Source organism: Condylura cristata, unplaced genomic scaffold (genome assembly GCF_000260355.1).
Source record: "Condylura cristata isolate star-nosed mole 26May11 unplaced genomic scaffold, ConCri1.0 scaffold00004, whole genome shotgun sequence".
NCBI lineage: Eukaryota > Metazoa > Chordata > Mammalia > Eulipotyphla > Talpidae > Condylura > Condylura cristata.
Genome location: NW_004567105.1, coordinates 60,869,315 through 60,895,797, shown reverse-complemented (window position 1 = coordinate 60,895,797; position 26,483 = coordinate 60,869,315). Strand labels below are relative to the sequence as shown.

The window sequence follows — 26,483 nt, the reverse complement described above, 5'->3', positions numbered from 1 at the left end:
TTTTCCAGTATATTTGAACAGTGGTTTGGAGTCTTCTCATATTCACATATTCTTGAAAGATTTTGTTACCCAGAAAGATAGTAGTATGGTTATGGTTTTCCATAACATATCTTCCTTTGCCTTGTCATGGGCTAATTTTTCAATCTGTATAGATGATTGAAAGGTAAGTCCCACTATATAATACTAGAGGGCAAATTATGCTAACTGGATAGATAGGGTTACTATCATCTCACTGACCAGTCAGGGTCCAAAATAATTATAAATCATTCAAAGATCCCTGTTTCTTTTCTAATGTCGCACTGTCAGCTTTGTTAGTAAATACGTAATTCATTCAACAAGTACTTATTGAGTTCATTCCTTGTGCAGGTACCAGTAGAAGCCTTGGGAATATAGTAGTGAATTAAAAAGGCACAAGTCCTGCCCTTCTGGAGTTTACCTTCTAGAGATTGAAGGTATAGATTTTGATATGAAACTTACTACATATCCCAGTTCCACCACTGTGTGATCTATTGACTCTATATAAAGCAAGCACAGGAGCCTCAATGGTGGCATAGGGGTTAAGTCTCAGCTTGATCATAGCTGTAGCCTGAATTGGATCCCTGGCCAGAGCTAACCCACATATGGAGAAGCAGATCTTCTGACTGGCCCGCTGCTCTCCTTAGCAGTGTATTTAATTAGATCTACCTGTTCTGTTCCCCACTGTCTCCGGTGAATCCTCTCCCCACTCCCCACTCTTCTGACCTACACCCCAGTTTTTCTATGCATAAATAAATAAATCCAAGAGAAAAAAAAAGCACAGCGACAACGGTTTTGACTAGGTGGAAAGCAATTAAGGTCGCTAAAAGTCATATTCTAGGAATATTTTGAAGGCGGCGTCCATAGACTTGCTGAAAAACTGGGTGCAAGGGAAAAAAGAAGTGGATGGTTTCAGAGTTTTTGTCTGGAGAATCTGGAAGCAGCAAATTTATGGCCTGGGGAGAATTGTGAAGGATTAGAAATTGGGTATTTCATTGTGTCCAGTAGTAACTGATAATTAACTCTGGAAAATGATTTTCCTGAGCCTTTAAACTAGAGAGTGTCAATGATACTCTGAAAGCTGCCTTCAAAAATTCTCTTGATTTTCATAAATCTCAACTTCTTCACCTGCAAAGTGGATTTTAATAGCCACCTCATAGATTAAGATGAAATAGATATTTGTAAAGCACATGACCCAATAATTAGCGTCGGACAACAGAAGGCGATCAATTACCTAACTTCTTTTAAAACTGGATTAAACATGATGCTTTAAATTATGTCAGTGAAAACAAATTGTACACCCTAGGGCACTGTAGTAAAGGCAAAGCTTTTCTGTGCCTACTGAAAGTAAGAGTTCTACGCTGGGTGTGCAAAAGTCACAGCGGCAACTCAGCATTGGTTTTGTAGAAAGGGAAATACGCAGGAAATTAACACTGGGCGTGGTAAGTGACAAGCTGCCCTAGCGACCACACTTCCCAGCAGCCCTCGCGCAGCCAAGCTCCTTCACGGATTGGACGCCTGCTCATGAGGCGGGTGGCGGGGGGGTGGGGAGGGGATAGGCCCAAGGTACTGTGGGTAGGAGACGGCCGTCGGCGAAGGCGCCATTTTGTGAGGCGGCCGTTCCCTGTTGAAGGTTCTGGGGCATAAAACCGCTACTGCTGCCGCTTGGGTCCCTCCTGGGGGTAAGTGCAGCTGCCACCCGTAATGGCCGGCGGTTCTTAATGTTGGATCAGGCCCTGTGGAACCTCCCCATCACCCGCGGGCGGTGGCGATCTGCCTCAGCCGGGTCGCTCCAGGTGCTAAAACTACCCGAGGCGTCGGAGGGCCGCGCCCCTCCTCTCCACCCGCACTGTCAGCTTTCATAGGGCGTCTTCCCACCCTCTTCTTTCGGGTTCTGAGTTTGCCCTTATCAGCACGCGTCTCCGACTCCTCAACCTGGCCGCCTGTCCCTCGGGTACTCCTCAGGGGCGCCCGGCAGTCGCTAGCCGCCATCGCTCCGCAGTTGCACTTGAATCCGCTCGCTCCGCAGAAGTGATCTGCGGACTGAGGACCTTTTGAGGGGGCTGGGAGGGACTGTGCAGGGAGGAAAGGAAAGCCGGACGTCCAAGTCGGTCACGCAGGCCGTGTCGCCGCCATCTCGGCTGCGACATCCCACGGAGGTGGGTCTGGGTACTGCCGGGAGAGAAGGGATGGCATCGGCGCTGTCTGTGGCCTTGTTTTCTCCCAGGTGGTTCTCTTCCGTTTATCAATTCAGCAAGCATCCGTTGAGCGCCTGCTCTGGAACAAGCGCCACGGACGGCTGTAACTAGTTAGTTATTCAGACCAAGCGTGGTCGAACGCGGTTTAGCTGTGTGATGTTTGATCACCGCCGTGCGCTGCGGGGGCACAGCTGGCCGCCACTCAGACGTCTGTAGTGGACCCGACTGGCCCTATACGTGGTGGTTTTTGTTGCTGAAGAATTAGGTCGTGTCGAGGTCTGCACTTGTCTAAACGAAATAGCTTTGAATTAGCCACAGCGTTGGACATGGAGTATATTTCTATCAACTCAGCGTCCAACTTGTAAAAGGTTTTGAAATTTTCATCAGAAATTTTCGAATTTCATGTTGCTCCTTGTATTAACAAAGACACTTTGATTGATGTCTTAACGGTCAATCCCCATTGGAATTGCTTTGATTCAGAACTGGGAGCAGATTGCAGATCTACTATTTTTTTGCTTTGTAATCTTAAAGTAGAAGCAGGGAAGGAGTCTTCTGCTTGCATCTTTTTTGGGGGGGAGGGGTTGTTATTGAATATGGAATTTAATATTTTAAAGTATGTTTCATCTTCCTCCTATGCTCATTGTTACCAAATGTTAGCATGTTTAATCTTAGCAGTTGGTCCCCAACCCCCCTTAAGATAATCACTGTTCATGATTTGATGAAATTCCAACCTCAGTAAGCATCCCTGTTTATAGAACAATTAACTAAAGTGATCTCTCAGATTTGCAACAACCATTTCTCTTGTTTCCTAGGGGGAAAATAATAACAAAATTTGAACCCTTGGAGCTGTGTGCTAAATCTTAAGACAATGGGTTCAGACAAACGGTAAGTTACTGCTGCTGTATATGACTTTGATGTCAACATTTCAGTGGGGACTCAATAACTTGTTAAAAGAGGTTTATCAAGTAAATATTTGTCTATTTTATGTCAGGCATTCCTGTGAGCATCTTCATGATCTTGCTCTCAGTAGCGAGAGAATTACTGTGTGAACCTACTGTGAGAGTAAGTTGAGGATGCTGTTCGAATAAATAGGAAGCATATATTTTCCTGGAAACAACCAAGAAAGCTTCCTGGAGAAAGTACTCTCTAAGGTTATAAAGCCTGAGCGTAGGTCAGAGTTGGGCATTGGAGAGCAGGATGCAGTGTGTCAACAAGGTTTCCAGTGTGGATAACAACCTTGGAAGGCAGGCAAGCATATAGAGTGACACTTTGCACTCAGTCAGCAATCAGTGGATTTTTGTTCCTCTTGTATCCTAGAAAACAATGTGATGCAGACTTACAGTGCTGAAGCTTTGATAGTTGGTTACATCAACAACAAATAGCAAAATTTCTGAAGAATTAATAGAGAGATAAAATATGATGGCATTTGCCTGTGGTGTCATCTATGGAGTCTCCACTCAACCTTTGTTGAGAGTTGTACAGTAAACCTTCGAATTAACACACCCAACCTGTACTTAGTTAGGTGCCTGCCTCCTTAGTATTAAGGCCAGACCCAGTGATGGATCAAATTGATGGCCCAGAGAAAGACTCAGGAAATGTGCATGTCACATGATGTCACTGTTTTAATGCTGTGTCAGCAGCCTGTCATTTCCATCCCCATCCCCCCCCCCCCAAAAAAAAGAAAACTTTAAAATTTAACCTGTACCTGCTTAAGGTCTCTCATCCCCATTCTAAAGTACACCTAGACTACTTGTTTCACTGGTTTCTTTTTATTTTAAATTTATGTATTCTGTATAAGCCTTTCCTTTGTCTTGTCCTCATACAATTTTATGAATGCAGTAAACAGTTTATGAAAGAACTATGTCTGTGGTCAACCTCATTATTAAGTTTTCCTGTGAAGCCAAGTACTGCCCAATAACCAAAAATAAACAGGGTGTTAAAGGAAATAATGTTTTACAGTGCTAGTTATCTCTGACTACCTGGAAACATATTAATAACTCATCTAGGTTGTTGCTTCATTCCCCAGTAATAAGAGACCCTTGAGGAATGGATAAGTTAGCATGCATTCTCCTGAAATTGGTTAGAAAGGTTAATAATTGTTCTCTTTTAATCACTAAAATCAGAAACAGAGATGGAAGGAGTTGATGTATAGACTATAAATAGACTTGGGAAAGCACAGAACAAAACTTGACAGTCAGATCTTTTCTCAAAAATATTAACCCACACTTTTGATAGCTTTATCTTCAAATTTAACATTAATTTCTGAAAATTACTTTTGCCTTTAGGGATGTAGAAGTCTCCCCTGTGATTTTCTTTGAAACTGGAATTTGGAGATAAAATTAAAGGGATATGTTCAACTATATGAATGCCTTGTTAAATTGAGCTATGGGTGTATATGTGTTTTCAACCATGTTTTCTAAAAGTACAAAATGTAATTTGCTTTAAATAAAAATTGTTTTCCCCGGCAGAGTGAGTAGAACAGAGCGTAGTGGAAGGTACGGTTCCATCATAGATAGGGATGACCGTGATGAGCGTGACTCCAGAAGCAGGCGGAGGGACTCAGACTACAAAAGATCTAGTGATGATCGGAGAGGTGATAGATACGACGACTACCGAGACTATGACAGTCCGGAGGTGAGTGACCAGCAACTAACTGTTCATCTGGTTGTTGGGATTATGAACTGTATGTACATAACCTGCAAGATTCTTGAAATAAGTACATTAAGTGTAGAAATCTCTTGAGTATAATTTTCAAGCCTTCTGTTCTGAAATCTTTTGTAAATTGACACTACACTTAAAAACAACTTTATAGTAATAGAAATGTTGGCCAGGCTTACATAGGACTTCACATGTACCAGGCATTTAATTACATGGACTCAAATACTTAACCTGTAAAGTAAGTATTACCACTTTAAAGATGAGGCACTTGAGACACATTAATATACTCTTTAACGTCTCAGACAGTGCTATTTTTCTTGAGCTAAATGTTCATTGCCAGCAATTTTAATTGTTTTGTTTATTGTAAATCAGAGAGAACGCGAAAGAAGGAACAGCGACCGATCTGAAGATGGCTACCATTCAGATGGTGACTATGGCGAACATGACTACAGACATGATCTCAGTGATGAGAGGGAGAGCAAGACCATCATGCTGCGCGGCCTTCCCATTACCATCACAGAGAGCGATGTAAGGGGAAACAGTTCTAATGAGCAGTCCCATGGGTGCAACAGACTGGAAGCTGTGAACATTTTCTTGTGTTACTGTTTTACCTTAAACTAATAGCTCAGCTAAGTGAAATACATTTCAGTCTTTAGGGTGGAATTCTCTCACAGTACACAGATAAATTAATATTTTTGTTAACACTTTGAAGCTCAGTGTAGAGTTTGTAGAAGTTCTTAACTACAGGAGACATCTCTTCAGTAACCCTTAAGTGATAGTACATTTTCACTGAGTTGGTTACTTACTCAGTAAAACACTGGTTTGAATGGTCTACCTTTTGGTTTGAGGAAAATTAGATTATCCTTTTGAGATCTCTGAGCAACCTATTGAAAAGTAAGGCTCTTTCTCTGGCTTCACATTCCTCACACCACATGTGCCTTCATATCCTGGGCACTACCTTATTTCCCCTGGTTTCTGTCCGACACATCTAGTACCTGCTTCCCCTGCAGTCCACTTTGGACACATCCATTATTCTACCAAGTAACCTTTTTCTGCCTGAAGGCCTTTTTTTGTGAAGCCTTTTCTGAAATAGCGGGCAGGAGGTTTCTTCTACCTGGTTTTCTTCCTAAAACACTGTATTTGTGACATTCTTACAGCACCTAGACTGTGGCTGACAATATGCATATTTAATTTCCCCCATAAGATCGTAGATTAATGTGAACTCATCATCCCTGTGTTCTCATTCCTGCAATACAAAAGCTGGTTCAGCCTCCTCGGTGCAATGATTGTGAGGTTTTAAACTATGTTTTTAAAAGGTGTAAGTGCACAACAGTGTATTGGTATCTGTTGTCTTGGAGCATTCAGAGTAATACTCTAATGTTCAGTGAATGTTAGATGAAGTTAAAATATTGGGCTCACAGAGCTTTGGTCTTTTAATCACTCTAAGTGATAAATGTGAGATGGGATGTTTGAGTTAATAATGGGTACACATTCCACTTGTGGTCCACTGCACACGTCTCTACTGTGTACTGTGTTAGATGCTATAGTGATGTAGAGTTGTGGATCCTGCCTGGAAAAAGCTTGTTGGTGAATAGCTAAGATCGGCAGAATGACTCTCAAAGTTTCTTTAATGGAGGTTATTACTAGTGAAGGGAAAGGAAAGGTTCCAAGGAAATAATAGTTGAGCTGATTTTTGAGGGATGGAAACGCTTGGGTGGAAAACTGGGGAAGGTATGCCCCTTAGCAGGGACAGTGTGGTCAAACAGACCTGAGAATAGAAAGATTAAGTCTCTAGCAACTTGATTTGACTAAAGTCAAAGACTTTTGATAGGAGAAGGCAGATATAGAGACGCTGCTGGGGCCAGGTGTTAAGAGTCTGAAAATTCAGTTAAGTATGAAATAAAGTTAATTGAGGGTTTTCCCTCTTAATAGAAACAGTGCAGGTTAGAATGATGGAGGGAAAGAATGTAATAGACAGAACTGAGCTCAGGTAAAAGGAAGCAGTGGGCTTGTGGGGTAGCGGATGTGAGGAATCATGCAGGAATCAATTCAGGAAAGTGTGTCTTTTGATCAGATTGCCCTCCTAAAGAAGCCTGTTCAGCTCTGGCCCTGGGGCACCTCAGGTATTAGGTGGCATGAGGAAAGCTCTGCCTACCTAACTTGGGAGTCTTCCTTCTGGTAATGAATTAAGGTTGTAATGCTAGTGTAGGTCAAACTTCTTCTGGAAAATAGTAGTGCCTACCCTAAAAGGACTGGTTTTCAATTTAGAATTTCCAAGATTCCCAAACATTATGCAGTGTTAGAAAAGTTTGTTGGGATCTTTAATAAAACATTTTTAAGTTAGTTATTCTCCCAAACGTCATTAGTTGTTTTTAGCTTGGTAGTCTGGCTCTCTGTGAACTATTAAGAGTAACTTTATTTAGTTATTATGTTGCTGCACCACTACTTCTTTATTGGTAACTGTTATTCTGGCCCTGATTTTCTAGTCATTATGTTGCTAAGGTTGGACTCAGTGTAGCCTTCCCATTCTCTGAGAAAATAGATGCTATTGATTCTTAGTAGTAGTTAGGAATACTGAACCATTGCTCCTATGGAAAATACAAAGTTGGGGTCCTCTGAACCTCTGATCTCAACATATTTTCCTTACCAGATCAGTATGTACCTTGTTTTGTGTATTTCTGTTTAGAAGTGCCTCATTTAATACATATCATTGAATGATTAATGTAATGATTAATGTTGAACTCAACGAACTGTAATGCATGTCTGAAGGGAACTTATCTAACATATTTTCTCTGTAAGGGACAGCACAGCTTTTTTGCACTTATGAGAACGAGACAGCACTTAAGCACTATACTTCAGAGAGCCATTTTAAACAGAGAAATCTGACCCTCCCTGGTGGCACAGGGGTTAAAGTCTCAGTTCTGTAAGCTCTTTGCCAGCCATTGCAGCATGTGTTTGATCCCTAGCTAGGGAGGTGACCCACATGGTGCAGCAGACCTCTCCTGACCCACCCATTGCTGCCCTCAGCAGTGTATTTCAGTGGATCCGCCTGTTCTGCTCCCCACTGTGTCTCGGGTGAAATCTCTCATCCCCCACACCTCTGGCCTATACCCCAGTTCTTGCATGCATAAGTAAATAAAAATATATATATATTTTTTTTTTTAAATAAAATAGTGAATCTCCAATAAAAAGTACAAAAATTTAAAACTTGGCACTAAATAGATTGAGTGAGTAATGGACATTATTTACAATATGAAAGCCAAAACAATGCAGAGCATTGCCTTAGCTGGGAACGTGTACATTAGGTATTGATTAGGAATTGTTTTAGTGAATAGGCAAATTCATAGATACAAAATTCACATTGAGAATGGACCAATTTTACAATCTTTGTATATAATGAAAAATTGGGTCCACTGAGAATATTTCACAAATTCAGTCCCCTTTTTTTCCTGGGAATATTACTACTAGGTATGCTTGATAAAGAATCTAGTGTGTTTTTTATCATTGCCTATTATATTAAGGTCTTGGCCTGGCATTAGCAAATCAGTCAGCCATAACTCTTCTATTAAGTTTATTTTGATTTATTAGGAATCTATATGTTTTTTGATCCTTGTTAATTTTCAGCATAAGTTTAAATGTAAGAAAATTTGATTTCTTAGAATGATTGGGATTTTTTAGGATTGATTTCTTTGGATGTTGGGCAGAAATGTTTATCTCAAAGGAAGTTCCTCAGTTTTGGCCACTGATTCTTAATCATGTACTTCAGAGGACAATGACATATCCTCTGCCTCTGTTAAATCTCATTTTTCTCTCTGCTCCTTTAGAACAAAAGATGTAGACAGGTTGAAGATGAAAGAGGGAGGCCTTTGAGCTACAGTATATCATAAGCAAGACTTAGCACAACATAAATATGTGAGCCTAAGGGAATTTCCCATGTAGTATACCTTCAAGGCTGTTACAATACATTAATTTCTATGAGATGTATTCTAACTCCATTTTTTAATTTAATTTATTTTTTGCATAGAAGAACTAGAATGTAGGCCAGAGGTACAGGGATAAGGGAGGTAGTGAGAGGATTCACCAAAGACAGTGAGAAGCAGAACAGGCAGATCTACTGCAATACATGGCTAAGGGGAGCAGCAGATGGGACATATTGTGCCATATGTGGGTTATAGCTCCCTGGCCAGAGATTGAACTTGGGCCTTAGCATGTGCTGAGACTTAACCCCTAGGCCACAAGGGAGGCCCTACTCCTTTTTTTTTTTTTTTTTTTAAGACTGATTGCATTTTGTAATAGAAGTTTATTTTTTTATTTTTTAAAGATTTATTTATGTGTACAGAACTGGGTACAGGCCACAGGTGTAGGAGTGGTGAGAGGCTTCACCAGAGACAGAGTGGGGAGCAGGACAGGCAGATCAACCAAGAACACTGCTGAGGGGAGCAGCGGATGGGTCAGGAGGGGTCTGCCACACCATGTGGATGACCTTTGGGGCCGGGGATCAAACTCACACTGAAGCTGCTGCAGCCAGCTTGCAGTGCTGTGTTCTAACCTGTTGCGCCACAAGGCACAAGGGAGGGTCCCTGTAATATAAGTTTAAACTTAACTATAACAATTGATATAATCCCCTTTGCCTTGCACTTTCTTTGGTATGGAATAGTTTGTAACTAAAGCTTTAACTTTAAAATGTGTAAAACTCTGCAGATTCGAGAAATGATGGAGTCCTTTGAAGGCCCTCAGCCTGCAGACGTGAGGCTGATGAAGAGGAAAACAGGTGAGAGCTTGCTTAGTTCCTGCTGTTCTGGTTCTCTTCCCCATTCCCACCTCAGTCCCTAAAGAACATCCTGATACCCCCAATCTTCAAGCACATGAATTCAGAATGAAAGGTTTGCCATGGCTAAGGAATGTGACTCTTTGAAAACGATGTTAGAGAGCATCTGAGGACCTTTTTAAAAAAAGCTTTGTTTATAGGGGCTTTTTTTTCCTTCGGTAAGTAGTGATTTATAAACTCCTTGTTTGACTGTTTGTAGTCGGTTGCATGGTTACTTTTTAAGCGTGGAATCAAATCGAGTGGCATTTAGTTCAGGCGGCTTGGTTCCTTGCCATGGCAAAGTATCAAGAAGATCCCCAAGTCAAGTCACATTTGTAAAGCTGCTTCCCAATTGGCTTTGTCACGCAGTGTTGAAGCAGTGGGAGAGAGATTCACCTGTTATAAAGGAACTGACTAACACGAGTATCCCGTCTATATCTGAATGCTGTCTCTAGGTGTAAGCCGTGGTTTCGCCTTCGTGGAGTTTTATCACTTGCAAGATGCTACCAGCTGGATGGAAGCCAATCAGGTTGCTTCACTCACCAAGTCTAGATATTCATGAAAATGGAACAAGTCTGTACAATTAAAAAAAAAAGGTTGAAGGAGTGGTTTGTTCCAAAGGAGTGACTTTTAAAAAAGAAAAGCTTTGTATATATTAAAATTGATTTTACTAGACTAAATAACAGTGATGAGGACTGCGTTGCAGAATTTGCTCTGCCTTTAAACATGGCTGCCTGGCAGAGCTTTGTTAACCACTGAATACCTGTCTGGTAGTTATCAAAACATCTCGATGTTCTCTTTTTCCCTACTTACTTTTATATTTCTATTCATATATCCATTGAGAGTGGTTTTAGAATATCCCAACTCTCTGACACTGAAGAGAATATAATGGAAGTTGACTGCAGGCATTTTTTAAGTAATTCCTTATTTCCGCTTGGAGTCTGAAAGCCTCATGGAGGCATAACTGCTCATGTGGGTCTTCAGGAACTAAGGACCTGATGGAATTTATGAACAATAATTCTGATGGGATTAGCCTGGGAGCTGGTGTCCTGCTGCTGTCTAATCTAGTTAGAGTGGCATTAACAATCTAATCTCCCTGAGAATGCCTTTTATAGTCTGTTCAAAGCAAATCATTGATAGTTCTTTGATGCAGCATTGACTGAAGTGTTCTTCAGTTTGTCAAGATAATGTTTGGTGCTTGGCAGTTAAGTAGCATTTTTTTTGGCCCGAACTCCAGAAGCATAGTATTGAGTGCCCTTAACCAAGTGCATTCTGTGAAGTTTGCTTAACTCATTACGTTGCTTTTCCATAGTATTTTATGACATAAATAAGCATTATATTCTCTGATTGGTAATATATTACCATTTATAACAAGACTCACTGATGAATGAGGGTGTCACGTTAATTGACTGATTTTAGATTTTTGAGCCTCTCATTTTCTTAACTAAGAATTGACAGCCTGGTCTTACAAGTAAAGCTTCATTCATTTCATACCATGGACACCATCCTAGTAAAATCAGAATATACACAAGCTTCACGTGAGTCTGCTTTCTTGATGTGACAGCTTGTTTTGATGCAGTGGCTATATCACACTGACTTCTGGGAGTTTAAAACTCCTAAGAAATTTAAACCTATAACACATTTTAAGATCTCCACAATTTTAATGTATACAAAGCTATGTTAATGTGTAATACTTCATTACAGCTCAAATTCACTCCAGAAATAAAAGGCCAATAGGATTAGGGACTCAGTGGTAGTTTGGAGTCTCCCCCAGCGCTCATCCCATAGTGGGATGATTGGTTGACATATATCCCAATTTCTTTTTTTTTGCTTCTGTACATCACAGTGAGTGGATGGCCTTTCAGCTCTTTTTTTCTTGGCCAGAAATGCAGTCTTGCCTTTAGATATCACTGAGACAACATTCACAGCATGTCTTAACTCTTCCAGGATTTGCAAGAACCAAATTGCTAACAGTATGTATGTTTAGAGGAGTTAGACTCCTTAAAAATCTGGATATCTAACCGCCTACTTAAATCTGTTCTGATAGTGTCAACACCCCACTCCCTCCCCATCCCTCCAGAAAAAAAGAAAGTGCTCCGGTTAAATGAAGGCTCTTTGGGGGCAGATGCTGGGTATACTCTTGGCTAGACCGATCCAGCTTGGAGTTTTGATACTTTAAAGTTAAGTCCCTTTTAGTCACATGGTTGACTTGAAGGATGAGGTGGTGAATGCGCTTATGAACTTTTCTTACCCCCCTGAAGAAACTTCATTGGCCTCCTGGTCACTCATCTTGAAGAGAGTACCATCTATTACAGTGAAAAACACTTCTATCCTGTAGGACATTACATTGTTGCAGTTGGCAGACAACACTTCTCATTTAGCTGTTATAGAGTGGATGGCATTCAGAATAGTCCCTCCTAAGAAAGAGTTGTAATCCCTTTAAAAATGAGTTACCCTCCCCTTGTCCCCCACAGGACACATCCTGAAGCAAGAGTTTGGGGAAGGGGAACTTTGCATACGGATGGGGGCCTGGGGAAATGTGCAGCGAAGCCCAAGGACACCATGCTAAGGGCTAAAGTAGGAGACAATCTCAGAACTGGGAGAGTTGTGTCTTCTGCTTTTGAAATAGACTGTCACTCTCAGGCAGCCTGTCAATGCTGAATGTTAGGACTTCTGTCTCTGCTGGAGACACGGCCTGGTGCATGTCAGCGTTTAGTGTTTGGCAGCTTTCTCAGCACTCCCTGACTCCGTTTACCTTTACTCCGCATCCCATTCTCTTACTGCCTATCTGAAGGATTGGATGGGCAGAGTATAGGTGGCGGTGGTTGGTCCTCCCCGTATGTTGTCCATTTAATTCCAGAGCACTGATTTTTCCGAAGTGTGCTCTGCCCTGGGAAAATGGACACAAGTTCCTCACAATGGGAATAACTAATTACTTCTTTTTTTTTTACAGAAAAAGTTGGTGATTCAAGGGAAACACATTGCAATGCATTATAGCAACCCCAGACCTAAGTTTGAAGATTGGCTTTGTAACAAGGTAAGCGTGTATTCTTCCCATGCTCTCCAAATAAGGAAACTTAAGTACATAAGCACCAACTTTTAACAAGGTCATTTTCATGCTTTGTGACTTACTTTGGGTATTAGAGGGCAGATTCCCCAGAACACTAGAAACTTTAAGACACAGTATATAAGTTCAAGTTCTCAATTTAGATTTTAGATTTGTTTTACTTTACCATTTACTGAATCCTAGAACTCACAGCTTTGATAACAGTCTCTTAACTGCATTAATAAACATCCTTTTGACCCTCTTTAAGTTAATTAAGGTCACTTATGGTCCTGTCACCTTTTGAGAGCATGCAGCCTCTTTGCGTTCGTCCAGTAGGGACTTAGGCAGCGTCCACTTACTTGTGTGTGTGTGTGTATGTGGAAGGCTCAAGTCTTTCTCTAATATAAAGGACTTTTGTTGGTTCTGTAGATTTCTTAGGTGAATGCTAAACATTTCCCCAAATTGATAAAAATTAAATTCTACTTCAAAATAGGTCAGGAATTCATTTTCTTGGAAGAATTAAGAATTCTAGGTTAATCCTTTTGGTCTTGGATACATGTTATATTAGTCTCTTGTTTTATGTTGCATACTTGCACTGCATGGCCATATTACTCTAACCCAAATTCTTACTAGTAAGCCTGGCCTACTGTGAGAACTACTTACAGATAAAACTTTTTTTTTTTTTCCAGTGCTGCCTTAACAATTTCAGGAAAAGACTAAAATGCTTCCGATGTGGAGCAGACAAATTTGGTAAGCCCAGATTCAGCTGTTGGGAATATACATTAAAATCTGACCAGTTGGGTTGCCTATGAACATTGTAGAGTAGCTAACTAAGTAATTTGTATATTTGCCTTAATCTCCTTAATCTTAGGTGAGGCAATGCTGCCAATGGAGTGGAGAGTTACCTTTTTAAAGTATTATTTTTATTGAGCCCTCCCTGCTGGCACAAAGGGTTAAGTGTCATCACTGTGAAGCTATGAGCAGCCACTGCAGCAGGAGTTTGATTCCCCCACCAGGGAGCTAACTACATGGCACAGCAGGCCTCTCCTGGCCTGCCTGCTGCTCCCCTCAGCAGTATATTTCATTCGATATACTCCCCACTCTGTTTCTGGTGAATCCTCTCACCCCTACCCTCTGTTCTGTACCCCAGTTCAGAAAATGAATCTTTTTTAAAAATAGTTTTAGGGCCCTCCTTGGTGGTGCAGTAGGTTGGAGCACAGCACTTCATAGCTGGTCGCAGCCACTTCAGTGCAAATTCAATTCCTGGCACTGAGGCGATCCACATGGCACAGCAGACCTCTCCTGTCTTGCTGCCCCCCTCAGCAGTGTATTCGTCAATCTGCTTGTTCTATTCCCCACTCTGTCTCTGGTGGATTCTCTCACCGCCCCTGTACCTCTGGCCTGAACCCCAGTTCTGAATGCATAAGTAAATAAAATCTTTTTTTTTTTTTTAAGATTTATTTATTCATACAGAACTGGGGTACAAGCCAGAGGTGTAGGGGCAGTGAGAGAATTCACTGAGACAGAGTGGGGAGCAGAACAGGCAGGTCAACAAAGTACACTGCTGAGGGGAGCAGTGGGCTGGTCAGGAGAGGTCTGCTGCGCCATGTGGTCACCACCTGGGCTGGGGATCGAACTCGCACTGAAGTGGCTGTAGCTAACTTGTAGTGCTACGTCTTAACCCGTTGCATCACCAGCTAGGACCCTAAATAAAATCTTTTTTAAAAATATTTTTATTTAAATAAAATAAAACTCCCAAGTAGGCTCATTGGATAAGACAGAGACAGACAGACATTCCACAACATTCCAACTGCATGTGGGCAGAATTTTCAGCAAGAAAACAGAACAAGTTCCACTTATCTTGGCAAACAGCCCCTGAGGAATCCAAGCCCGCCATGTATGGGGGGGGGGGTGGAGGGTGGGGAGAGTAAGGGGGAGCCAGAGAGGGAAGAAAAATATATATATATATTTTTATTTATACATACAAGAACAGGGGTGTAGGCCAGAGGTGCAGGGGGTGAGAGGATTCACTAGAAACAGAGTAGGGAGTGGGACAGGCAGACCTTGTTGGGAAAGAAGATCTGCTAAAAAATACACTGCTCATCTGACCCGCCTGCTGCTCCCCTCATCAGTGTACTTCTCGATCTGCCTGTTCTGCTCCCTGCTGTCTCTGGTGAATCCTCTCACCACCCCCTGAGCCTCTGGCCTGTACCCCAGTTCTAAATGAATAAAAAAGAATATACTGCTCAAGGGAACAGCATGCAAGATAGGAGAGGTCTGCTGAGCTGTGGGTCAGCTCCCAGGCCAGATGGAACTCAGGACGCACCAGCAGTAGCAAAATAGTGCTGAGAACTTAACCCTCAGGCACCAGAGGACTCCCAGGAGGAGTTTTTTTTTTTGTTTTTTGTTTTTTTAACTTAGTCATCTTACCTGGTTTGCATTCTATATCTGCTTTTCTTTAGCACAGTCATCCCTTTACTGCCCTAATATTTGTGTCCCACATTTACCATGTTAAAAACTAGTGAGGTTGGGCCCTCCCTGGTGGCGCAGCGGGTTAAAACATAGCACTAAGAAACTTAAGCCACTTCCACATGAGTTCAGTCCCCGCCCCGGAGGTGATGCACATAGTGTGGCAGACCTCTCCTGACCAGCCTGCTGCTCCCCTCAGCAGTGTGCTTCATCAATCTGCCTGTTCTGCTCCCCACTCTGTGTGTGGTGAATCCTCTCACTGTCCCTTCCCCCTCATCTCTGGCCAAAAACTAGTGAGGTTTCCTCAACCTTACTATAACCACAAATGAGGTATTTTTTGTTTTGTTTTGTTTTTTAGTCACTGTGTTTTACACTTAAAATTGGGGTTTGGATATATTTCTTAATTTAAAAAAAAATACATTGGTTTGTTTCTGTCTGTAATCACTAAATCTCTTCTTCCCCTCTCCTCCTCATAGACTCTGAACAGGAGGTGCCCCCTGGAACCACAGAATCAGTTCAGTCTGTGGATTACTACTGTGATAGTAAGTTCAAGTGTAACTTTTGGCCTTTTGTTAAAGGTTGGAAAATTTTATTCTTTTTTTAAATAAGCAGCAAGTTTTAGAATGTCCAATAAAAGATTGGTTTTTAGAGTCTTGACCATGTCAGAGTGAAAGACATACTATATTGTTTGAATTTTTTTTTTTTTTGAACACACCTTGAAAAGCATTGGTGGTAGAAATATGTATATTGTTGGTGTGTGTGTGTATGTCTGTATGTCTGTCTCATTCGCTTCATTTGTCCCCAGCAATCATACTTCGAAACATTGCTCCACACACTGTGGTGGATTCCATTATGACAGCGCTGTCTCCCTACGCATCCTTAGCTGTCAATAACATTCGCCTCATAAAAGACAAACAAACCCAACAGAACAGAGGCTTCGCGTTTGTGCAGCTGTCTTCTGCAATGGTGAGGTGCTCATTGACTCTTTCCTTTTAAAAGAAACAGCTTCTAGAGGCATCCAGTTATTGTGCTGTGTTTAAGGCTCCTAGAGTCCAGAGTTAAAAAATGCATAGTGACAGTTACTGCAGCACTAAATTACAGGACTGATTACTTCAACAGAGCATATACCTGAGTTTGAGCCACAATTCAGCCCTTCATGCTTTGTTGTATTAGTGCTTCTTTAATAAAATCAGGTAACTTCATATCCTGGAGGGGGTGGGGAGGATCAGTTCTTTTCAAGGCTTCAAGTCCACAAACAAATTACTATATTTAATAGAAAGTTTTATATCTTTGATTGGGGTAGGTGTAGAGAGAATTCTAGTTACATGACAGATTTGTTTTCAAATTTTCCCTTAGGATGCTTCTCAGCTGCTTCAGATATTACAGAGTCTCCATCCTCCTTTGAAAATTGATGGCAAAACTATTGGTGTTGATTTTGCCAAAAGTGCCAGAAAGTGAGTGGCTTCATTGTTCTTATTTCAAACTGCTGCATCTGTACACTTCTCCTAGGGCTGCTTTGCTTAACTGTACCGTGAGCCCATGTTCTGTATGTTGAGACTGTCCTGCTTGGTTGCTGAGACAGTTGTCTTCTCTTAGAGCTTATTCCCTCCTGTCCGCAATAGCTGGTTGCCAGAAAAACTTGAGAGCAGGAAAAAGGCAAACATGGCAGATGGATTAAGAATATGCACTAAGCAAACTGCTTCAAAATAATGCAAACCCATCTGGAAATAATTCTTCCCCTTCCAGAGCAGCTTACTAATAGCTTCATGTATATGGTGCTTCAGCCTGGCAATGTAATTTCCTGCTCTTGTACCATTGCTTATCCCACTGTCAGCTTATTAGAAGGCAGGAGATAGTAGAGCAGTGATTCTACAGGATACATACCTGCTGAGGAATTTGCCCAAGGAATTTTTCAGGCCCTGGTGGTAGTCAGAACTCCCTAAAGAAGGCTGGAATGAATTACTGATTTGTTTTCCATGTGGGGGCACTTATTGGGAGCATATTGATGTAGGATTGAATGATTGGGTCTTTGTGGTTTCAGAGACTTGGTCCTCCCAGATGGTAACCGGGTCAGCGCCTTCTCTGTGGCCAGTACAGCCATCGCTGCTGCACAGTGGTCATCCACGCAGGTAAGATGGAGGACCTGATTGCTGAAAGTAGTGACCTCTTGTCATACTCGCCTATGAAGTAAACTATCCAAGGACTTTTTGGAAAAGATGTATTTCATTTATTCATGCATATAAGAGCTAGGGAATAGGCCAGAGGGGCGGAGGTAAGAGGTTTCCCCAGAGACAGAGTGGGGGGGGAAATAGGTGGGTGGACTGAAATACATTGCTAAGGGGAGTAGAGGGCGGGACTGGAGAAGTTGCAGCGCCATGTGGATCAGTTCCCTGGTCCCTGCCGAGAGCCTCATAGTGCTGAGACTTAACCCCTGGTGCCATGAGAAAGGCCGTAAAATTCAAGGACCTGAATTAAAAAATTAGAAACCTGCTTACTAGGTTTCCTCGTCAACTAAGTTTGTCTGTTTCCTCTTTTGATGGTTTGTAGTCTCAGAGTGGTGAAGGAGGTAGTGTTGACTACAGTTACCTGCAGCCGGGACAAGATGGTTATGCACAGTATGCTCAGGTATGTAGATTTTAACCGACTTCTAACTTCTGGCCTCCAAAGTGTGTCTGAGAAAAACGATTTTAACAGTGGTCTTTTCTTCAGTACTCACAGGATTACCAGCAGTTTTATCAGCAGCAGACTGGAGGATTGGAATCTGATACATCATCTGTAGCAGGTATAAACACCTTCTCTATCTTCTTGTATAGGCAACTACATTTAAGGAGATACTAAGTTAGATCCAGAAATACATGTCAGCTTGTTACAAGGTGCCTGTGGAACTGGATTCAAGTTGTCTCTGTGCCTGAGGTTCTGGGGAAGTGTTCGGGTGACCTAATGACACCAGGAGCTAATGTTGACCGATGAGACACCATATTGTGATGGGTCTTCATTTTTGGAACTTAGCTGTGTATTTTCCTTTTCTGTTGTTAGGAATTGTGTAAACCCACATAGGGTCAGGTACACAGACACAGTGTGGTCCTAGAGTCTGGTGTCTAGAACGTCAGTCAGAGGAATCACTACAAGAAGCCTTTGCTTTTTGTTCCATTATTATAAAACGTCTATAGCTAAATCTTCTCTCAAGCCTAGAGTAGGATGCTTAACTTTGTAGGCACATTCTAATGGGATTATAGAAATGAAAATGTCATAGATACTCAGTGGGAATTAGGTTATTAATGACTAATGCCAGATTGGACATTACAGATAAAGGTGTTTGGCTTAAAGCGGAGTGTTTTGTCTCCTCCTAACCCCTGTTTTTATCCTAGGCACAGCAGTGACCACCACCTCAGCGGCTGTAGTGTCTCAGAGTCCCCAACTGTATAATCAAACCTCCAATCCACCTGGCTCTCCGGTAATCCTGTTGTCCTAAATTCAGAAGTGGTGACTGTTGGGAAAAATTTGTTTTGGGTACAAGTATCGTATTATGTGAGCTAGAGTTGAATAATACACACTCATTCCAATCTTATTTCTCTGATAGTCTGACTGTGTATATGTATTTTATGTGTAAGATGCCAGACAGGGTGTGTGTGTGTGTGTATGTGTGTGTATATGTATATATATATATATATATATACACACACACACACATATATATATATACATTCTGCATGCTTCAACTTGACCTTTTTTTTTAGGAAGGAAGTTACCAACCTATGTTTTGCTCAAGGAGGCCTTAGTTCATTGCTACTATATGTCTGTCAGGGGAGCCCTTCCTCGTAGATGATTGCAGTGATTTAGTTCTCTTACGAGGCTTTTACAGTTGAAATTATATTGAAGCTGCTGTTCTTTCCAGACTGAGGAAGCACAGCCTAGCACTAGCACAAGTACACAGGCCCCAGCCGCTTCCCCCACTGGTGTAGTTCCTGGTACCAAATATGGTAAGCCAAACCTCATGGGGCTATTGACAGTTGGAAGGTCCTAGCTGTTGTCTTTGTTTAATAAGAGTTCCTCTCCCTTTGTGGGTGTCAAAGGGACACTGGGGATATGAGAGAAGACCATTAAAAGGCCTGCTGCATCTTGCTGGCTTAGAATTTAAGTGAAGCTAGTTTCTTTCTTAGCAGAGGAAGAACTGTATACTGGAATTTGTTTTTGCAGCAGTGCCTGATACATCTACTTACCAGTATGACGAATCTTCAGGATATTACTATGATCCTACAACAGGGCTCTACTATGACCCCAACTCACAGGTAAATACACTGTTTTCCTCTTCTGTGTCACTAGGAATCTTTCTTTCACTTAGTCCATTTATGAGACATGAAATAAAAATTCCCCTGCAGACAAACAAGCGATCCAGACTAGTTTTAACTCATTATACCACCATAATTTTTATTTTAGGATTTAAACTTTATTATTAAGGATTTTAAAAATATATTTTGAGTTATAACATTCACGGAAAGTGCACACAACTGAAGTGAGCATTTCTTTGAATGTTTACATGTGTGCACATCAGTCTGTGTTAAACACCAGTAGTAAAACATGAGAGCGTGTCTAACGTGCTCACAACGCCCTCAGCCCATGCTGAGCAGTTCTTACTGCTCATGACCACTGTTCTGACTTATACAGTGAATTCTTTCATCAGCTTAAAATTTTTAAGTTAACCTTTATGTAAAGACCTTGGTAGTTTTAAGTGTGAATTTTCTTCACGTGTTTGTGTGTGTTAACAGAGATAAAGTTCACACAACAGGAAATTAACTTTTAACCTTGTCGTGTGTGTGTGTGTGTGTGTGTGTAATTCAGTGCTTTTTTTTAGCATAGCCGGTTTTCTGCAACATCCCCTCTGTCTAATTCCAGAATATTTTCATCACCCAAAAGGAACCTGTATACATCAACCAGTCTTCACTAATTCCTTCAACCCAGAAACTGCCATCTGCTTTCTGTCTCTGTAAATCTGCCTATTAGACATTTCCTTTAAATGGACTTGGGTAATTCATGACCTTAATGTGTCCATCTTCTTTTACTTAGCATCCCTGTGTGTTCTTGAGGGTAGAAATTAACAGATCTATAGAGTGTTGTTTTATTTTTGGTGGTGTATATCTTTTAGAGAGGTAAAAACAACTTCAACACTCCATAAATAGCTATTTATGACCAGGAGCGGTATATATAGAATAGTAAAATAAGTGCTTCTAACAGGCACTTCACCGTTGAGAGCTTGTGGTTTCTGAGAGCGTGAGGTGTGAAGCTGTGTGGGACCTGCCTGAGCAGGCCAAACCTCTGCATGGTTCCTCCAATTCAATTACTTGTGAAGTCAGACCATTTCTCAGCAGTTTTCCTTCACCATAGAAGCTACCACATATATCTGTAACCCACACTCCTTCCCCAGAAGAGACATAACAATCTCTCCAGAGTCCCTATTGAGCAGGTTGATTGAGTTAGTGGGGAATAGATAGAGGAGATGTGCTATTTCTCTATTGCACTTCTTTCCACATACTTTAGATCTGGTTCCTTTAGCTATCACCTCCTCCCAGCGTCCCAAGTTAGCATCTTAAAACCCTGTTTTTGGCTACTTGGGTTTCTAAAAGGATCTATATGGTTATACCTAATGACTAGATGTTAAGTGGTTGTCATGGAGGGTGTGTGATTAAAAATTCCTCTCATGGGCATCCCTAGTGGCACAGGGGTTAAGTCTTGGTTTGGACACTATCAGGCTATCGCCAGCCACTAAGGCATGCATTCAGTTCCCGGCCGGGGAGCTAACCCAGATGGCACAGCAGACCTCTCCTGTCTCTTCTACTCCTTCTCCTCAGCAGTGTATTTCAGTAGATCAGACTGTTCTGCTCCCCACTCTGACCCCCACGGCACCTCTAGTCTACACCCAAGTTCGTACATGCATAAATAAATAAAAGTAAATCTTTTTTTTTTTTTTTTTTTTTGAATCCTCTTGAACTACCTGTTCTGGCTAACCTGGTTTGTATAAATGGTTATCTGTAGACTGAGTAAGATACATTGCTCTATGGATGCCTTGGGTCCAGGAATTAAAATAATGGGAGTTAGATGCTTAAGAAACCATATTCTGGGCTTCCCTGGTGGAACAGAGGTTAAGTCTCATGCTGTCAAGCTACTGCCAGCTACTACAGTGTGAGTTCAATCCCCAGCTAGGGAGCTGATCCACATGACACAGCAGACCTCTCCTGACCCACTCTCTGCTGATTCCTCTCTAGCCTACACCTCAGTTCTTGTATGCATACATAAAGAAAAATAAATCATAAAAAAAAAAAAAAAAAAAGAAACCATATTCTGCTTTTGCCCAAGAATTTTCACACTGTTCACTGGCTGGTTCATCATCCTCTCCTGCACCAAGGTGGGTAGGCAGGAAATCCTCACTGGGCGAGAAATATTCCTGATTTGCAACTTGTTTTATGTTTGCATGTTTAGTTTTTTGACAAAACAATTTTGACTTGCCTTTTTAACGAAATATTTCCTTGGGTTAATGTTTTGACTTAGCAGAAAGTAGGCATTAAGTGACTTTTCTTTTTCTAGTACTACTACAATTCCTTAACTCAGCAATACCTTTACTGGGATGGAGAAAAGGAGACCTATGTGCCAGCTGCAGAGTCTAGTTCCCACCAACAGACCGGCCTACCTCCTGCAAAAGAGGGCAAGGAAAAGAAAGAGAAACCCAAGAGCAAAACAGCCCAGCAGGTGGTAACACGACCCAACCAGGGGACTCATACTTCTCTCTGGGCCTTAGTTTTTTGGGGTGGTGGCATTTAAGTTGATTTCATTTTGATTTGTAAAAACTGAGCCACACATCTTATTTATATTAAGTTCATAGAACATTTTGCTATTTTTTTTTTTTCATTTTGCTATTTTTTAATGTTACCATACTTTATCTATTGTCTGTTAATTGGGGAAGGGTGTCCTTGAAGATTCACAGGCATTTCAGCAGTATTCATAAATGACTTTGGTTTATGCGATGCGATAACATCTCATGGAGATAATTGTAGCTAGAAATAGGGCTAACAGTTCTGCTACAGAGCATGTAAGATCCTTGTTGGCTTATTGTGGTGGCACAAGGGACAGTTTAAATTCTAAGTTCTCTATCTAAGTGATATTTGGTGGTGTTTGACACTAGATCGCCAAAGACATGGAACGCTGGGCTAAGAGTTTAAACAAGCAGAAAGAAAATTTTAAAAATAGCTTTCAACCCGTGAATTCCTTGAGGGAAGAAGAAAGAAGAGAATCTGCTGCAGCAGATGCTGGCTTTGCTCTCTTTGAGAAGAAGGTAACAGTAGCAGGAATGACCAGACATGATAATGTAAACATAAACAAAACTTGGGGCCTTTAACTTATTCTCTGCTTCCCAGGGAGCCTTATCTGAGAGGCAACAGCTCATCCCAGAATTGGTGCGGAATGGAGACGAGGAGAACCCCCTCAAAGTAAGGAGCTGCCGCCAGCATTAAAGACCATGTCCATGGTTGCTGCCTCACTCTGATTCTAACTGCACCATAGTTCTCGCGACTCCTGTGGGACCGGGTGTGATCACTGTCAGTGGGCCCTCAGGGCGGCTCTGCCCGTGGAGTCCGTGTTCAGAGATCTGCTTTCCCTGTGTGTGAGTAGGTGAGGTGGAGTGTTACGGTAGCTGAATACCTAAGCTCAGCTGACTGTTTGAATCTATAAATACAAAGTTGTAATGGTATGGGAAGAGAAAATTAAGACTCCCAATAAAGTCTTGATAGAGGCTGGTCTGGGTGGACCGTTACTTTGATGTTTTGGGTCTTCACACCTGGTTAGTGGTTTGAAACCACTCACTCTAACCAGGACCTTTTGGGGGCCCTAAGAGGTTGGTACCAGGATACCTACAGACCATGGGAATTCTTTCATATCTTGGACAAAGGGTTACTCTATCCAACAGGGTGGACATTGCTGTCTTCCTTTGGTCCATTTCCAATGACCCTCCTTCCTTTTGTCCCCAGAGGGGTCTGGTTGCTGCTTACAGTGGTGACAGTGACAATGAAGAGGAGCTGGTGGAGAGACTTGAGAGTGAGGAAGAGAAACTGGCTGACTGGAAGAAAATGGCCTGCCTGCTTTGCCGGCGCCAGTTTCCAAACAGAGATGCCCTGGTCCGGCACCAGCAGCTGTCAGACCTGCACAAGGTGGCCATGCTTCTCTGAACTCACCTGTGGCCGGGAGGGCGGGCGGCAGAGTGCTGCGCGTGCCCAAACTGCAGCACAGGCTCAAGAAATGCAAGTGTTGAATAGTTGCCTTCTAAAAGGCTATCCTGTTACAAGTCCGGTCCAGATTTGGGGGAGGAAGAGAGCATAGCAGCTCCGTATGCACCCAACTTCTGTCCATATTGGAGTGTAAGGGCTCTCATTCTTGGAATACGACATTTCAAAGTAGAGCAGGTCTAACTTCTTACTGTATCTGTAATCTCTCTCACACAGCAAAACATGGATATATACCGGCGATCTAGGCTGAGTGAACAGGAGCTGGAAGCCTTGGAGCTAAGGGAGAGAGAGGTAAATGAGGATCCGTGAACCACTAGGAGTATCTTGGGGTGTCTGCCTGAGCTTTTACTTGTAGTACTTAGTTTCAGGTCCCAGGGGCAGAATAGGATTTATCACATACTTGTCACCTGATCATTCTACAACCCAGGCTCTCTAGCCTGTGAGCCCTGCATGGTCCCTTTATGAGAGGCACAGGTAACACCACACCCTTTATAGTGCTCACAAGTCCTGAATGCCAAGCACTTGCTGTTGAAATAGTGAGGAGAAGAGTGATCTTGCTTGGCCTGGCCAGCAAAGTCGTGGGCAACCTGGAGGCTTTAAATTAGACTCAGGGGACAGCTGGGCTTGGGTGGAAGGCAAAAAAAGCCTGTGAGGCCAGTAGTGGGCTTTCACTTTGTAGTTGTGGCAGCAGCTGCCCAGGGACTGCTGAGTGGGTCTCTGGAAGCCCCCTTGGTGCTGCCTGTCCAAAGCCGAGGGGTGTGGCTCCGCTCCCTCTGTCTGTGGGACCTCGGCAGATTGTGTGCCGCACCTAGCAGGTGGAAGAGCTTGGCAAGTTCTGGCTAATGAAGTAAAGCTGTTGGAGACATAGTGCTGCCTCAAGTTCCATATGTCATTCATCTTTACTAACCTTCTGTCTTAGGTCTCATGCAGAGCATGAGGGAAACAAGGGCATTTGGTATTTCAGACCACTCTTCAAAAGCCAAACTCCAGATTAAGAAAATACTTGAGGTGATAATGTTGAAGTATCAGTGCATTGCACTGTTACAGACTGAAGTCTGAGTAGCTCTGCCGGTGTTTGTTCCCTGCATAGATGAAATACCGAGACCGAGCAGCAGAACGACGGGAGAAGTACGGCATTCCGGAGCCTCCGGAGCCCAAGCGCAAGAAGCAGTTTGACGCTGGCACTGTGTATGTGTTGTGCATGTTTTCCTGCTTTGTTAGCTGGGGCTCTGGCTCTTTAATTAATTGTGTTTTTGCCGCCGGCAGGAATTATGAACAGCCTACCAAAGATGGCATTGACCACAGTAACATCGGCAACAAGATGCTACAGGCCATGGGTTGGCGGGAAGGCTCAGGTTTGGGAAGAAAGTGCCAAGGCATCACAGCCCCCATTGAGGTAAGTGGTAGGATTGGGCGTCAGTGGCTCCATGTTCCAAAAGCTGGATGCAGCACAGGCCGAGAGCACTCATGATCCCCACAGAGGCAGGGTCCTACCCACGTCCTGTCGCCCTAAGTGGCGCTCCCTGAGCCCTCCCTTATTTGTCCCTTCTTTTAAGACGTCGATTGGGAGGAATCCACTGGGTTTTCTGGCCTTTTGGTATTTGTGGACTGTGAATTACTCTGTCTCTTGTTATAAACAAACCTTTACTTAACACTCAGTCTGTGTAGCTGAGATAGAATTCTTTTTAAGGTACTATGCTTTAGTTTTTTATAGATGAGTTGGTTGTGTATAAGGCAGATTATAATATAGTAGGGTTTTTGTTCATGATAAGAAATCCCTTGGTTGGTCAGAGTCCAGACAGAGAGGGAATCCCAAGACCAGAGACCCTACCCGCTGACTTCTGAACAAGCGCACGACTGGTTATCGCGTCTCTCTCCACCCTGGCCACACAGCATAGGTCAGACTTACACACTGTTTCTCCTGTACACACAAGTTCTTCTGGCACCTGCTGGCTGAACTGCTGAGATCTGTACCCACACCCGAGAACTTCCCTGGGCTTCCCTGGAACACTTTGGGGCCCTTATTCTGCGTTGGAGGGTGGGTGGTTACACCTGCCTGTCTTCCATTTTATTCCTTTATAGTTTCAAGTCTCCTGTGTAGAAATCTTAGTAGAAAACTTCCTCTAGTCTTCTCTCCGCTAGCTCTCTAGGGCTAGCTCCCGAGGTCGGGTGGTCTTGCTGGAAAGGGAGTGAGCTGGATGAGAGGGAGTGGCACGATTTGCACCTACCTGCCAGGTGCTGACAGCAGTTTTGTCCCCCCAGGCCCAAGTTCGCCTAAAAGGAGCAGGCCTAGGAGCCAAAGGCAGCGCGTACGGATTGTCAGGTGCAGATTCCTACAAAGATGCTGTCCGGAAGGCCATGTTTGCCCGGTTCACTGAGATGGAGTGAGACTGAGAGATGACAGGAGCGCCAGAGAGCACAAGGAATGGTCTGTCTCCTGAATTCACTCTACTGCCTGTCTCCTTAAGGGCATGCCTTGTGCTGTTCATAGTTTTTAAGGTGAACCACTTCGTTCTGCAAGGTTCTCCCTCCCACTTAAAGGAGTTCCCCTTACACGGGTTGTCTGGTGAATGTTCTTCCTTCCTACCAGAGGGCTTATGAGGTGGTGAGGGGACAGCAGGCCTTTTATACTCCAGTGTACATAGTGTAATGTAGTGTGTTTTACGTGGCCTCTGCTGTGGCCCATCCGCCCCTCGAGTTCTTGGGGTGTGAGATGCCGTCGGTGGCGCAGGATACCAAAGCCGCCTCTGTCATTTGTTGTCGTGCTGTCTTTTCTTGGCAAAAGCCTTGTGTATATTTGTATATTACACATTTGTACAGAATTTTGGAAGATTTTCAGTCTAGTTGCCAAATCTGGCTCCTTTACAAAAGAAATACCTTGAAAAATGAGTGTGTGTGTGTCTTTTTTCTTGAGTGATCTAGTGATTTGAGAGTTTCACGTTTTAAAACTCTGAAAATTCAGCCAGAACTGATTCAGCTTTTCCACTTTCTCCAGTTTCTAAAGACTAAAGGGAGCATCA

General features: G+C 42.7%; 1 protein-coding gene across 1 annotated transcript; it reads left to right on the top strand.

Annotated features, from left to right (window-relative positions):
• Nucleotides 1-1,604: 1,604 nt before the first annotated feature.
• Nucleotides 1,605-26,352, top strand: RBM5 (RNA binding motif protein 5). Its single transcript, XM_004676140.2, has 25 exons — nt 1,605-1,697; nt 3,026-3,098; nt 4,682-4,847; nt 5,244-5,399; nt 9,573-9,642; nt 10,134-10,207; nt 12,632-12,715; nt 13,414-13,474; nt 15,670-15,735; nt 15,999-16,159; nt 16,550-16,647; nt 17,235-17,322; nt 17,741-17,818; nt 17,903-17,975; nt 18,562-18,647; nt 19,089-19,173; nt 19,391-19,482; nt 21,773-21,934; nt 22,368-22,517; nt 22,600-22,671; nt 23,209-23,388; nt 23,680-23,754; nt 24,554-24,651; nt 24,730-24,859; nt 25,726-26,352. Exons 2-25 carry the CDS (start codon nt 3,082-3,084, stop codon nt 25,849-25,851), a joined length of 2,448 nt encoding a protein of 815 aa, XP_004676197.1. The 5' UTR covers nt 1,605-1,697; nt 3,026-3,081; the 3' UTR covers nt 25,852-26,352.
• The last annotated feature ends 131 nt before the right edge of the window (nt 26,353-26,483 follow it).